The sequence below is a fragment of the Odocoileus virginianus genome, unplaced genomic scaffold (assembly GCF_023699985.2).
Source record: "Odocoileus virginianus isolate 20LAN1187 ecotype Illinois unplaced genomic scaffold, Ovbor_1.2 Unplaced_Contig_9, whole genome shotgun sequence".
Classification (NCBI taxonomy): domain Eukaryota; kingdom Metazoa; phylum Chordata; class Mammalia; order Artiodactyla; family Cervidae; genus Odocoileus; species Odocoileus virginianus.
The window spans coordinates 1,712,208-1,727,056 of NW_027224326.1; the positions used below are offsets into that span (position 1 = coordinate 1,712,208).

A 14,849-nucleotide genomic window follows, 5' to 3' on the forward strand; every position below is an offset into this window, starting at 1 on the left:
TAAACAAATCCCAAGGAGAAAAAAAGAGAAAGGGAGCTGAAAAGAATGAAATATGGTGATAGGTAGAAACCCAAATAAATGCTCACTGGTTAAACTCTCTGGTTAAGTGATTGAAATATTGGATCTTAAGAATCCAGCTACACATCAGTTATGGATAAAACACTTAAGGAACATAAAAAGACTGAAAACAAAAGAATGGAAAAATACATACTATCAAATACTAACCCAAAGAAAGTTGGTTAAGTTTATTAGAGAATACAGCCTTTAAAATATAAACCTTTATTAGGGATGAAGAGAGTTGCTGTTCAGTCACTAAGTGGTGTCTGACTCTTTGCAACCAGATGAACTATAGTGCACCAGGCTTCCCTATCCTTCACTATCTCCTGGAGCTTCTCAGATTCATGTCCACTGAGTTGGTGATGCTGTCTAACCATCTCATCCTCTGCCACCCCTTCTCCTTTTGCCTTCAGTCCTTCCCAGCATTAGGGTCTTATCCAATGAGTCGGCTCTTGCATCTGGCAACCAAACTACTAGAACTTCAGCATTGATCATTTCAAAGAATATTAAGGGTTAACTTCCTTTAGGATTAACCCATTTGAATTCCTTGTCCAAGGGACTAACAGTCTTCTCCAGCACCACAATTCAAAAACATCAATTCTTCAGCCTCAGCTTTCTTTATGGTCCAACTCTCACATCCATATATGACTACTGGAAAAAGCCATAGCTTTGACTATACAGACTTTTGTAGGCAAAGTGATGTCTCTGCTTTTTAATATTCTGTCTAGGTTTATCATAGCTTTCCTTCCAAGGAACAAGCATCTTTTAATTTCATGGCTGCAGTCACCATCCACAGTGATTTTGGAGCCCACAAAAATAGTCTGTCCCTGCTTCCACCTCTTCCCCTTACTATTTGCCATGAATGACGAGGCTGGATGCCATGATCTTAGTTTTCTAATGCTGAGTTTCAAGCCAGCTTTTTCACTCTCCTCTTTCACCCTCATCAAGAGTTTCTTTAGTTCCTCTCACTTTCTGCCATTAAAGCAGTATCATCTGCATATCTGAGGTTGTTGATATTTCTTTCATGTTGCTATTTCTTCCAGCAATCTTCATTCTGGCTCATGATTCATCCAGCCCAGCATTTCGCATGATGTACTCTGCATAGAAGTTAAATAAGCAGGGTGACAATATACAGCCTTGTCATATTCCTTTCCCAATTTTGAACCAGTCCATTGTTCCATGTCCAGTTCTAACTGTTGCTTCTTGACCCACATACAGGTTTCTCAGGAGACAGGTAAGGTGGTCTGGTACTCCCATCTCTTTAAGAATTTCCCACAGTTTGTTGTGATCCACATAGTCGAAGCTTTTCATAGTCAATGAAGCAGAAATAACTGTTTTTTTTTAAATTCTCTCGCTTTCCCTATGATCCAATGAATGTTGACAATTTGATCTTCTGGTTCCTCTACCTTTTCTAAATCCAACTTGTACATCTGGAAGTTCTTGGTTCATGCACTGCTGAAGCCTAGCTTGAAGGATTTTGTGCGTAATCTTACTAGTATTTGAAATGAGCATAATTATAAAGTAATCTGAACATTCTTGAGGCTTCCCTGGTGGCTCAGATAGTAAAGAGTCTGCCTGCAATGTGGGAGGCCTGGGTTTGATCCCTGGGTCAGGAAGATCCTCTGGAGAAGGGAATGGCTGCCCAGCCCAGTATTCTTCTCTTGTGAATTCCATGGACAGAGGAGCCTTGGTGGGCTACATTCCACAGGGTCACAAAGAGTCGGAAAAGCCTGCGTCACTTTCACTTTCACGTTCTTTAGCATTGCCCTTCTTTGAGATTGGAATGAAAACTGACATTTTCCAGTCTTATTTAATGGTAAAAAAAAAGCCAGAACTTGTGTATGCATCTACTAACATAACACTGAAACATGTAAAATGAAAGATGACAGAATTAAAGGAGGAAACTGACAAATGCAGCACTGACCTTGAGTGGCCGTGGCCTGCAGCGGCTTGAAATGGGTCTTTGGTTCCCAGTCAGAAACTGAATTCAGGTGGTGGCAGTGAGAGCACTGAATCCTAACAAATTGATCAGTGGTCAGTGACCAGGTCCTGGCCCCTTGGCTTTGCAGAAAGGAATTCCCACAAAGTATTCATTAGGAGGAAAAAAGAGTACATGTGGATAGACATGTGGGCAGGCTCAGAGAGAGAGTCACTGAGTCATGTCCTCATGGTAGTTTGAATTACTCTTTTAGGGCATTTCTTCTGGATTTCCTCTGGCCAATCATTTTGATTTGCCTGGTTCTGAGTCCATATTTGGTATATCTTAGGAACTTCTCATGTGTGTGTGTTCATCTCTTAGCCAAGATGGATTCCAGTGAAGAGGTTGATGGGTAGGCTGACATCACTTACTATGAGCTGACGACCCCTCCCTTTTTGACCTCCAAGGTGCCTTTCTGCACACATGTATCCAGGGAGGTCTCCTTGACTTCAAGAATGAGGAATATGTGGTCTTTTATCTCTTATCTGGGCAGGGCCTGGCCTCCTCCATCATCCTGCTTTTATAGGGTTTTTTTCCACAGGGGAGAAACTCCAGACTGGGGCCCATCTGTCTCCTGCCTCAGCACTACAGTGGGTGAGTTAACCTACTGCTCTTAATAGCAGATGAAAAACTAGTCAAATTGCTGAGGTCTTGAAAAGGATTTAACACACAACAAGCCTCATGAGCACTTACTAAACGCTGAATGAACCATTAGAGAATACTCAATCATTCCACATACCCACTGGAGCATTTATGAATGGGTGGAGAGTTACAGAACAAAGTCCATTTTTTGTCTCGTTTTTGTCTCAAGCCAGAACACTGAGACAGGAGGTTGCAGCAGGGAAAAATTTATTCCTTTATTTGCAAAGCAGCCAAGTGTGAAGACAGGAGACCAAATCTGGGAAGCCAGGGCCTCTGGATATTTAGGTGCTAAAGAATAAAGCTTAGGGAAAGGTGATTGGAAAAGGTGTGATAATGTCATCATACTGTACATTGATAACTAAGCTGCCTGTCTCTTCAAGTTCAAAAAGTCACTGAGTGGACACTCCTGCTTGAAGTGTCTGGGGCTCCTATCCAGTCTTAACCACCTCAGCTTGAGCTAGATGCAGCTGACTCCCAGTTTCCGCAAAACAGCCAGGCAGAAATCTTATTGTTTAGGTTTATTGCCACTGGAAGGACATGCAAGCCTTTTTTAGCAACAATTAAAATAACTTTGATTAATGAACACAGATTACATGTGAAATAGATTTAACTAATGATTACCCATGGTTCAATAGGAACTTGTACTGTGCAATAAAGCCAATTTCAACTAATTTCCAAGAATCATACAGCCCACACTCTGATTACAATGTAACTAAATAGAAATCAGAAACAAAAAGATAACTAAAACATACTTCTAAATAAATTATGAGTCATACAGCAAATCATAATGGAAATTAGAAAACAATAGAATTGCAAGATAATGTAAATACCACTTATTAATACTAATGGCTTGAGACTGAATTTGTATTTAAAACAGATATTATGTTTTGTCATCAAATACTTTAAAGTCGGAATGAGAGATGAAGCATAGAGATAAAATGCAAACTGTTGTTGAGGAGTTTGAGAAGAAATTGGGGCGCTGTGGGAAACGGGGCAGGAATTCTGCGGGAAGCAGGTTTGTTGCAGGTGATAGAAGCAGTGACAGCCAGGAGGGTGGGCGCGGGGCGCTGGAGCCCGTTGCAACGCTCATTCTCATCTCCCTGAAGTACTGTCTGCCACCACTTGTAACACGCTCACTCTCATCTCCCCAATGTACCGTCTGCCACCACTGCACCCCTCTGAGCAAACACCCTCTGTGTGCAGCTCTCCAGTTCTTACAGAAGAAAGTCCAGACAGCTCACCCTAGTGTTTGAAGCCTCATAAAGTTATAGAAAGAACACAATCAGGAGGTGCCAGGCCTATGACAAAACAGGGAGGGTTTTTCTGCTTTAGGCAGAAGACATACAAAGTTGATCCACTCGTTATCCCCAGAAAAAAACTCTAAGCTTCAGCAAAAAAAAATACTTTTGCCTGTAAATGCAACTCCCAGACCATTGTCAACTGAAAAAACAAACCTGACCTAAAAGTTGAGAGTTGGGTTTACTCAGCGGGAATCGTGAGGACTTCAAGCCCAGGAGACAGTATCTTGGGTGACCCTGAGAGGACTGTTTCCCAGGGGGCGGGGAAGGAGTTTATATATAAACGATACAGAAGTTTGCAGCAGGGGCATTGTCTCACTGTCTCTCCCTGCGCACAGTTTGCTGAACCCACGGTGGGTAAGGCACGAGTGGGGAAGTGGAAGAAAACTCAGGCACTGCAGATGCATTTCTTCTCTCCTGATGGGCACAGCAGCTGTGGCAGCAGACACACTGCATTCTCGCCTCACATGGTTAACCTGGTGGACACAGCCACAGTGGCTTCTCAGATCATGCTCATGTAGGGCATTGCACATGCACAGGACTGTAAATGATCTCAGCTGTTACATAACCACGTACTTACAAAACGGAGGGCAAGAGGAAGAGGCCGTGGGGCAAGGGAGCCTGACCGCCACCATCCATGTTAATTTGCTCTTTCTGAATATTCAGGCAGATAATCTAAATATTAAAAGATCACTATTAATTAAAGAAAACCAGATCTCACACATCAAGGGATTTACCACTCTTCTATGTAAGGGAAGATGCAAGTATCTGGGCTTACTGAAATCATTTCTTTCATATACATCTCAGCTGTCTGTGGACCAAATTCTGATTATTCACATCCTTAATTCCTCATTTACTGTAAGGGGTGGCAGATATGGCAGATGGCTGCCTCTGGCACTTTCTTACATCCCCCTTAACTCCTCAGTGCTTACCAGGGAGGAAGTGGCTGATGGCTGCTGGAGGACTAGTATTATTTTTCCTGGTCTCAGAAATTTACATTTGGTAGACTAGAATCCCTGATAGCTGTGACATATGGGATATGGTAAGAAATATTTCATTTCACCCCATCCCTTAGGCATAACCTTGAAATTATATGGATTTGTACTTAGAAATTATGTATTTGAGAATTACCCCTGAATCAACTAAGGAGGAATAAACTTTCTTCATAAGATTTAGAATCTAATATTCAATTGAATAAATGCTTTTTTAAAAAAAATTCTTCATATTCAGCATTTATATGCTTTGTTGTTGTTGTTCGTCAGTAGCCAAGTTATGTCTGATTCTGTGACACCATGAACTGCAGCATGCAAAGCTTCCCTGTCCCTCATCATCTCCCAGAGTTTGCCCAAGTTCATGTCCACTGAATCGGTGATGCCATCCAACCATCTCATCCTCTGTTGCCCTTTTCTCCTTCTGCCTTCATCTTTCCCAGCATCAGGGTCTTTTCCAGTGAGTTGGCTCTTCACATCAGGTGGCCAAAGTACTGGAGCTTCAGCTTCAGCATCAGTCCTTCCAATGAGTATTCAGGGTTGATTTCCTTTAAGATTGACTGGTTTGATCTCCTTGCTGTCCAAGAGACTCTCAAGAGTCTTCTCCAGCACCACAGTTCAAAAGCATCAGTTTTTTGGTGCTCTGCCTTCTGGAGCGTAAAGCTCCAGTTCTCACATCTGTACACGACTACTGGAAAGACCATAGCTCTGACTATATGAACCTTTGTCAGCAAAGTGATGTTTCTGATTTTTAACACACTGTCTAGGTTTGTCAGAGCTTTCCTGCCAAGAAGAAATCATCTAATTTCATAGTTGAAGTCAGCATCCTCAGTGATTTTAGAGCCCAAGAAGAGGAAATCTGTCACTGCTTCCACTTTTCCCCTTCTATTTGCCATGAAGTGATGGGACCAGATGCCATGATCTTAGTTTTTTTTAATATTGAGTTTTAAGCTGGCTTTTTCACTCTCCTCCTTCACCCTCATCAAGAGGTTCTTTAGTTCCTCTTCACTTTCTGCCATTAGAGTGGTATCATCCGCATATCTGAGGTTGTTGATATTTCTCCCGGCAATCTTGATTCCAGCTTGTAACTCATTCAGCCTGGCATTTCACATGATGTGCTCTGTGTATAAGTTAAATAAGCAGGGTGACAATAAACAGCCTTGTCATATTCCTTTCTCAATCTTTAACCAGTCAGTTGTTCCATACAGGAAGCAACAGTTAGAAACTTGAAAGGAACAGGTTTCTCCAGAGACAGGTAAGACGGTCTGGTATTCCCATTTCTTTAAGAGTTTTACAGTTTGTTATGGCTTTAGCATAGTCAATGAAACAGAGGTAGATATTTTCCTGGAATTCCCTCGCTTTCTCTATGATTCAGCAAATGTAGGCAATTTGATCTATGGTTCCTCTGCCTTTTTTAAACCCAGCTTGAACATCTGGAAGTTCTTGGTTTGTGTAATGCTGAAGTCTAGCACGCAGGGTTTTGAGCGCAAGCTTATTAGCATGGGATATGACTGCAACTGTCCAGTGGTTTGAACTCACTTTGGCACTGTCCTTTTTGGTAACTGGGATAAGGATTGACTTTTTCCAGTCCTGTGACTGGGTTTTCCAGATTTGCTGACATATTTAATGCAGCACTTTGATAGAAACATTGCTTAGGATTTTAAATAGCTCTGCTGGAATTCCATCACCTCCACTAGCTTTATTGACAGCAGTGCTTCCTAAGGCCCACTTGACTTCACACTCCAGAATGTCCTGGCTCTGGGTGAGTGACCACACCATTGTGGTTATCCAGGTCATTAAGATCTTTTTTGTACAGTTCTTCTGTGTATTCTTTCCATCTCTTCTTGATCTCTTCTGCTTCTATTAGGTCTTTACCATTTCTGTCCTTTATTGTGCCCATCTTTGGATGAAATATTCCTTTGATATTTCCAATTTTCTTGAAGAGATCTCTAGTCTTTCCCTTTCTGTTGTTTTCCTCTATTTCTTTGCATTGTTCATTGAAGAAGGCCTTCTGTCTCTCCTTGCTGTTCTCTGGAGCTCTGCATTTAGTTGGGTATACATTTCCCTTTCCCCCTTGCTTTTCACTTCTCTTCTTTCTCCAGCTATTTGTAAAGCCTCCTCAGACAACCACTTTGCCTTCTGGCTTTTCTTTTTCTTTGGGATGGTTTTGTTCGCAGCCTCCTATACAATATTACAAACCTCTGTCCATAGTTCTTCAGGTGCTGTTTACTAGATTTAATCCCTTGAATTTGTATATTCAAGGGATTATACTTGAGTAATTACTTCCACTGTATATTTCATAGGGGATTTGATTTAAGTCATACCTGGCTGGCCTAGTGGTTTTCCCCACTTTCTTTAGTTTAACCTGAATTTTGCTATGAGAAGCTGATGATCTGAGCCACAGTCAGCTCCAGGTCTTGTTTTTGCTGACAGTATACAGCTTCTTTATCTTTGACTATAAAGAATGTAATCAATCTGATTTCAGTATTGACCATTTGGTGATGTCCATGTGTAAAGTCATCTCTGTGTTGTTGAAAAAGGGTGTTTGCTATGACCAGTGTGTTCTCTTGGCAGAATTCTGTTAGTCTTTGCCCTGCTTCATTTTGTACTCCAAGGCCAAACTTGCCTGTTACTCCAGGTATCTCTTGACTTTCTACTTTTGCATTCCAATCCCCAGTGATGAATAGAACATCTTTTTTGGTGTTAGTTCTAGGAGGTCTTCTAGGTCTTCACAGAACTGATCAACTTCAGCTTCTTCTGCATTGGTGAATTCTTCTTCTGCATAAACTTGAATTACAATGATATTGAATGGTTTGCCTTGGAAACGAACTGAGGTCACTGTCATTTTGAGGTTGCACCCAAGTACTGCATTTCTGACTCTTTTGTTGATTGTGAAGTTTACTCCATTTCTTCTGTGAGATTCTTGCTCACAGTAGTAGATATAGTGGTCATCTGAATTATATTCACTCATTCCTGTCCTTTTAGTTAACTGATTTCTAAGATGTCGATGTTCGCTCTTGCCAGCTCCTGCTTAATCACATCCAATTTACCTTGATTCATGGAATTAACATTCCAGGTTCCTGTACAATACTCCTCTTACAGCATCAGATTTTACTTTCATCACCCCACACATCCATGATTGAGCATCGTTTCTGCTTTGGCCCAGCCGCTTCACTGTTTCTGGGACTATTAGTAGTTGTCCTCCTCTCTTCCCCATTAGCATATCGGGCACTTTCTGACCTGGGGTCTCATGTTTCGGTGTCATATCTTTTTCCCTTTCTACACAGTTCGTTGGGTTCTCACAGCAAGTATACTGGGGTGATTTATCATTCCCTCTGCCAGTGGACCATGTTTTGTCAGAACTCTCCACTATGACCTGTCCGTCTTGGGTGGCCCTGCATGGCATGGCTCATAGCTTCATTGAGTTATGCAAGCCCCTTTGCTATGACAAGGCAGTGATCCATGAAGGGGACTATTAAAGCTGGATTTCAAGTACTCTTGCATAGACTATACAAGGTTTGTAATCTGGGAGAGTTTGAGTTTATGTGCTCTGTCATGTCCGACTCTTTGCTACCCCCATGGACTGTAGCCCACCAGGCTCCTTTGTCTATGGGATTTTTTTAGGCAAGAATAATGGAGCAGAATGCCATTTGCTTTTCCAGGGGATCTTCCTGACCCAGGGATCGAACTCATGTCTCCTGTGTTTCCTGCACTGTTGGTGGATTCCTTACCCACTGAGTCACTGGGAAACCAAGCCCCAATACCAATTTTGTAACCTGGAAGAGTTTAGAAAATTTTTTATTTTTACTGAGACAGAGTGAGACCTCTTGTCTGAATACCTGGAAGTCAAAGAAAGGCTTGACCCTGATCAAGACCCAGGCAATGTCTGATAAAGGGATGCTGAGCAGAGGCCAGGGACAGGAATGAGACCTCCAGCATCTTGGCATAGTCTTGGTCATTTGGAATTTGGGATTTTGGAATTCTTCCAAAAGGCCTGAAGCATGTGAATATTGATACCAATATGAGTCTATGAGGTGACATCAAACTATGACAGTGTTGAAAGAACTACTGAAATGCTCTAAAGTCAGGGTGTCCCTTCCCAGTTTAATAACTGGTCATCAAGGTGAGGGAACAGAGATGCTTTTGCAGGCAGGAGTTACTGAGAAGGAGCCTGTAGCTGGCCCTCTGCTCCCTGTTCAATTCTCTGTTCATGAAGCACAGGCTTGCCATTACACAGCCCTCCCTGCTTGCCAAGGCTTATTCACATCTAACCTTCTTGGCCTTACCAGGCCGTGGGAAGTCTGTAGGCCAGAGGCTATGTTCCTGACGTACAGTGAGGGGCTTGCCACCTGGAAGCTGGGCCTCTGGAGCAAGTGTCCGCAGCAGACTAGGGGGACTTCCTCTCTTGTCTTGGATACCCCAAGGCCACACAAAGCCCTCCTTCCCAGATGGTTTGATTTTTAATGTTTCCTTTCCTATTCCCAACTCCTTCCTGCTTTGCAACATATTTGAAATTATATGATACTATCTGATGCTAATATAGTATCATATTATTTTTTATTTTCTGAATCTACCTTTTAGTTTATATACCTTATGCATCACCATCACATTCTTTGGTGTTTGTCTGCTTTTCTCCTCTCAATTGAAGAAGATTAAAAACACACTTATTTTGAGAAACCTGTAATGACAAGTCCTCAGAATATGTACTTAGGAAGGACTGGTTGAGTGACTTTTGTACAAAATTTGTGTGAGGAGCCTTAGCTGGAAGTGTTTGTCCTGCTTCTGGCCTGGGGAATCTTTGAACATTAGATAACTGAATGCTGGGTAGCATTATCACAAATTTCAAAGTGTTGCTTGTATAGTACATGCTACAGCCGGGATATGTGGGTGAATCTCTAAAATACTGTGCTGAGAGAAAGAAGCCAGTCCCCAAAGAATACATTCTGCATATTCTGATCATCTGAAACTTTTAGAAAAGGCAAATCTAGATTGTGTGGCAGAAACAGGTCACAGAGAGGAAGAGAGGTGATGAAGAGTGATTGGAGAAGAGCAGGGACATTTCTGGGAAAAGGAAATACTCGGGATTTTTATCATATTGGTAGTTACTAGGTTTTCCAGAAAAGTTTGTTCAGGTTTTCCAGAAAAGTTTGTTCAGGTTTTCCAGAAAAGTTTGTTCAGGTTTTCCAGGAAAGTTTGTTCAGGTTTTCAGGTTATGGAAAAATGGAGTTTTTGGCCAATCTAATGCATGGGCATGTACATTTGTCAAGAAGTTCAAGTTTGTATACTTTTAAGGAGATGCATGTAAATGATGTTATAGCAAGTTGATTGAAAAATGTGTAATGAGAGAAGGACAGTATGAAAATACTCGCACCTACTTTTCCTCCTGTTCTCAAAGCTCTCTTGGGCATTTATAACATCTTGATACATGATTACAACTTCAATAATCCTTGTGTGTGTGTGTGTGTGTGTGTGTGTGTTCTCTTGTTCCTTTGGCAGCAGCAAATGTAACTCAGAAAACACTTCTAAGTGAATGAACTTCTACTTTAATCCAGCTGGTTGCATAAGAACTAACAGAACACAAAACAAACATATTCATTTGCTCTTTCTTGCTGAAATCATGAGGCAGAGATATGCTCCTCACCATGACTCACACATTTTGTTAACTAAACTGCCCATGCTCATTCCACTTATTTTAATTAGGATTGCTTTAACCATGTGCTACACTTTTTCCCTGTTGTGTGGGTTTGACTCCATCACTTCTTTTCTGTGTTAATAAAAGGTAGCTTTCATATTTACCTCTCTTTCAAGGGGCACGTGGGGAACTAATGAGACATTTCTAAGCCTTCTTCCTCTGACAGAGGCAGGGACAGTGTACATGTACAGATGTCCTCAGGCCTTGTCTCTGACTCTTCTCTTCTTGCCCTTCCAGACTCCAGAGCCAAGTGACCTGCCAGGTCATGGTGACATTGAAGATAAGCAGCTCCCCTCTCCTCCCGCAGAACCAGAGGAACAGGAATGGAGCCAGAAGACAGACCACGATGATTCTGAGACACTGTCCCACCAGAGTGAAAGTCAATCAGACACCAAAACTGATCCCTTTGAAAGTGCTTCTGACACAGAGTCCCTGCCTGGTGACCTCCTAGAGGGAATCTGCCTCCCCCAACCCAGCTCCTCCGAGGACAGGGAAGCTCACAAGGGCTGCTTTGACACCCCAGCGTCTGGAAAGCCTCAGGAGCAATATTTGACAGATGTCCCTGGGCTTGACCCAAAGGAGGAAGTAGATCTGTGCCTTGACTTCAAGGAAGAGTCTCACAAGAGTGGGTTACGAACCTTTGCTACAGTTGCTGGAGAAGTGAGCGCCATCCCCCAGGAGGACGTGGCTGGCCCAGAGCTAGAGTTGCCCCCAGGCAGGGCTGCTCTCCTTACGCGGGACTCTGCATGGGGGCATACAGGTAGTTACAGCCCCCCACCAGCAAAGGTGGTGACTGTCCAAGACATCACAGGGTTCTCTGTTCTTCCTCCTCAGACATCCAGGTCTGAGAGTCATCTGAGCACCCCACTGGTCTGGCCCCTCCTTCTTTGGTGCGCTGAACAGAGCCAGAGCTGGCCGAATATCCACAACAGGGAGAGGGGATGCCGGCTGTCCTTCAGAAGCCCGCTGAATAGCACAGCCCCTCTGGGAGCCAGGACAGGGAAAAAATGTCCTCCAGACCCCACATCGAAAACAGGCTTGCTCTGCTCCCAGTCTAGCTTTGATGCCACCCGCTGGCTTCCTTTAGGGACATCCTGCCTCCTACATGCCAAGTTTCACCATAGTGTCCCAGAAAATATTGATGATGAGGGCAGGGCATTCCCAGGGCACTGCTGTTGGCTCACAAGGACTCTGAACAGGGCCCACTCTGTAGCGGAATTTCCCTTAAGAAACTCTGAGGATCCTATAGGGCAGAACTTTATGAAGTTTGGGACCCATCTGAAGGAAGGGACGGAAGCAGAACGGGCTCCAATAACACAAACTCCTCTTCACCCTGTTCCCACCCAGCTGTCTCACTTACTTCCTACTTCCCAAAGGAAGGCTCTTCCTTTGAAAGATCAGCACAAACTCAGGGCTCTGAGCTGGAAAAGGGCCTCTCAGGACAAGCCCTCTGACTGTCTTTGGCTGGAAAACCAGTTAGGACAGGATTCTGGGTCCCGCCCAGTCTCTTCATGCCTTACTGCAGAGTTGGTGAGCCTCACCGCAGCGGAAGAGCCAGTGCCAGTGGAGTGCAAGCCCAGACACGGCCCAGAAAGCAGACCAGAGGAGCCCCGAGGCCCTGGCCAGGCACCAGATGCTGAGGACGTGAGTGATGTACAGAAGCATCTTCAGGACATTTCTGCTGAGCCAGGAGACCAAACCAGCAATTACACATCAAAGTATATCCTCAGTGAAAAAAGAAAGCCATCCGCTACGGCCAAGTTCCCACATCATCCCAGCAAGAATGGGTCACTGGTGTGGAACAGAGACTGGGGACTTTGCTCCAGAGGGAGTGATAATTCATATGCTCCAGAGACGACCCTGAAATCAAGCACAGCAGACACTTTAAAGGAAGCAGAAGACGTGATTGTTCCAGATCCCAGCTTCACAAAAAATGCCTTGCAGGGGTTTTCAGGAGTTGCAGCAGCCACCATGTCTCACTGCAGCTGTGGGGATGAGGAGTGTGATACCACACCCTTTGCAGAGGGCCTCCAGACAGAGCCCAAAGCAGACACATCTTCTAGGGGCACGCTCATCATTATAGCTGTTGAGCAGAAAGGGCTGCAGGCCACCAGGAGGAAAATGGGTCCTCTGCTAAAAACACAGTCCTGTGAGTTTCTAGAGGAAAGGCCAGGGTCTCCCCACAGTGCTGGAGCGATCCCCTGTGAGTCTCCTCTGGCTGGGAAACCAAAAACTTGTGGCAATGAGTGTGAGCTGCCAGCAGCCTGCAGCCTGCGAGGTAACAATGGGGCTCTTCGGCAGGTGGCCCAAGCCTCAGAGCTTGGGATAGTTCTGATACCCCAGGCTGCTTCGGAAGATTGGCCCCTGGAGAGGAAAAAAACGCCTTCCCAGGATCGCGCGGGGGACATGCTGAGCACAGGGGCGCCTATGGAAGACAGCCAACCTGGGGCCAGCCAGAGCTCCAGGACTCCAGCGAGCAGGGAGGAAGCTGACGGGGAGCCCGAGGCCTGGGGTCCTCACCCCGCGGGCAGCCGAGGGCCCCCGAGCCCGGAGGACGCGCGAGGGGTGTGCGCAGCAGAGGGCGGTGCAGACACGGACAAGCAGCCCGGTGCCCAGGCCCGCGCCAGTAAGAGTGCACTCCAACAGCCCAGACCGCCCCACCAGCTCTGCCACGCATCGCGGGAGCCTGGAAACTTCCTGGCGTTTCCCAAGGTAACCTCCTTCCGAAAAGGCAAGCCTTCTGCCGGCAAGAGCCCGGGAGGGGGCCACCCTGGGGGTTCCTCTGGCCTCGAGGAGCTGTGCTCCGACTGTCAACCCCCAACCGGCAGCACGCAGAGCGCCTCGGGCCAGGCTGGGACTCCTTGCAACGCGCACGCCAGCACCTTTCCGGTGATCGGCCTCCAGGGCTCAAGTCAAGGAGTCCCAGGGCTGATGGAAGCGGGCCGCGTGGAGACGCCCGGGGACCTGGGTAGCAGAAGACAGTCCTCAGAAAGGTGCGACGCCAAAAGACTCAAAACTCCAGAGAAAAGACTCAGGGCGAGGTTGGCCTCAGCTCATAAGACCTTTGCACATTTTTTTGAGTCAAGAGTTTTAGAAAAAGAGAACACTGGTGAATGTTCTCCATGTTCTTTCAAGGACCAGAAGGAAAAGAGCAGGTTGAGACAGAGTTCCTGGCGCACATTCCTGAAAAGCAAAGATGCCCAAAGGCCCAAAAGACCCTCCTTAGTAAGTCTGATTCCGGGACCAGAAATCTTGAATACCCCCAGCCATTTTCCACCAGAGACCAATAGCGACTGTGAGAAGCAGGCGGAACACAAGGAGAGCTGTGTTTTTAGAGATCATTGGACACCCACACATTCCCCCACACCTTTGTCATCCAGGAGTTTGGCTTCTTCAGATAATAGGAGAAAAAGTGAACCAACTATCAAATGTACAAGTACCCGGGAAGGTGGTGAATACCTACCTCTGAGTACCTTTCCTGAAAAGTCTTGGCCTTTGTCACCCACCAATCCTGGGAGGCAGCAGGCTGGGAGCAGCCACACCCTTCCATCAGGCTCCACCTGCTGCCTGGCACATGGAAGCCAAAGAGGGCCCTGTAAGCCCCTGAGCCCCAAGCCCCAGAGTCCCAGGCCTGGTGCCCAGGGGGCAGATTTCCACTACCCTGAAAAGGGTAGGGCCATCTCAGTGGTTTCTCTTGGAAGCTACAGCCATGTGGACAACAGCTCAGAGGCCCCTGGAAGCCCCAAGATGTCCCAGGCCTGGATACGCCTCCTACTTTCTCTGCAGGCATTAGACCAGGGTGAGCAGAAGGAAGAGCGCAGGAAAAGAGGCCAGCGTCCCTGTGGCCTAAGCACAGCACCCTCACTCAAGGACCTTCTTGGAAGTGAGGTGAGTTATCTGTGACTCACATCAATCAACTCACATTCTTTCACTTCTTAAGGCAAGAGAAGGAGGGGACCACACAGGACATTTTCCTAAGTGTGGGGAGGGAAGGAGTAAGAAGGCCAGTCTGTCTTCCATGGAGCTTGCCCCACTTACACACACGAGGGTCCCACCAGAACCAACACAGCCAGACTGATCTCTTGAAATTTGGCAAACTAATCAGTGGGAACTGCATTTTGCTGTAATTCAGTGTGGTCTCTGTTTTCCCTATGTAATTCAAGCTATCTGAATTCCTCTTTGTATCAGTGACC

General features: G+C 45.3%; 1 protein-coding gene across 1 annotated transcript in view; it reads left to right on the forward strand.

Annotated features, from left to right (window-relative positions):
* ARHGEF4 (Rho guanine nucleotide exchange factor 4) overlaps window positions 1–14,849 on the forward strand; it is a 335,116-nt gene that overhangs the window by 142,570 nt on the left and 177,697 nt on the right. Inside the window, 1 exon segment of the mRNA XM_070463910.1 lies at window positions 10,894–14,544. Coding sequence (XP_070320011.1) covers window positions 10,894–14,544 — 3,651 coding nt within the window.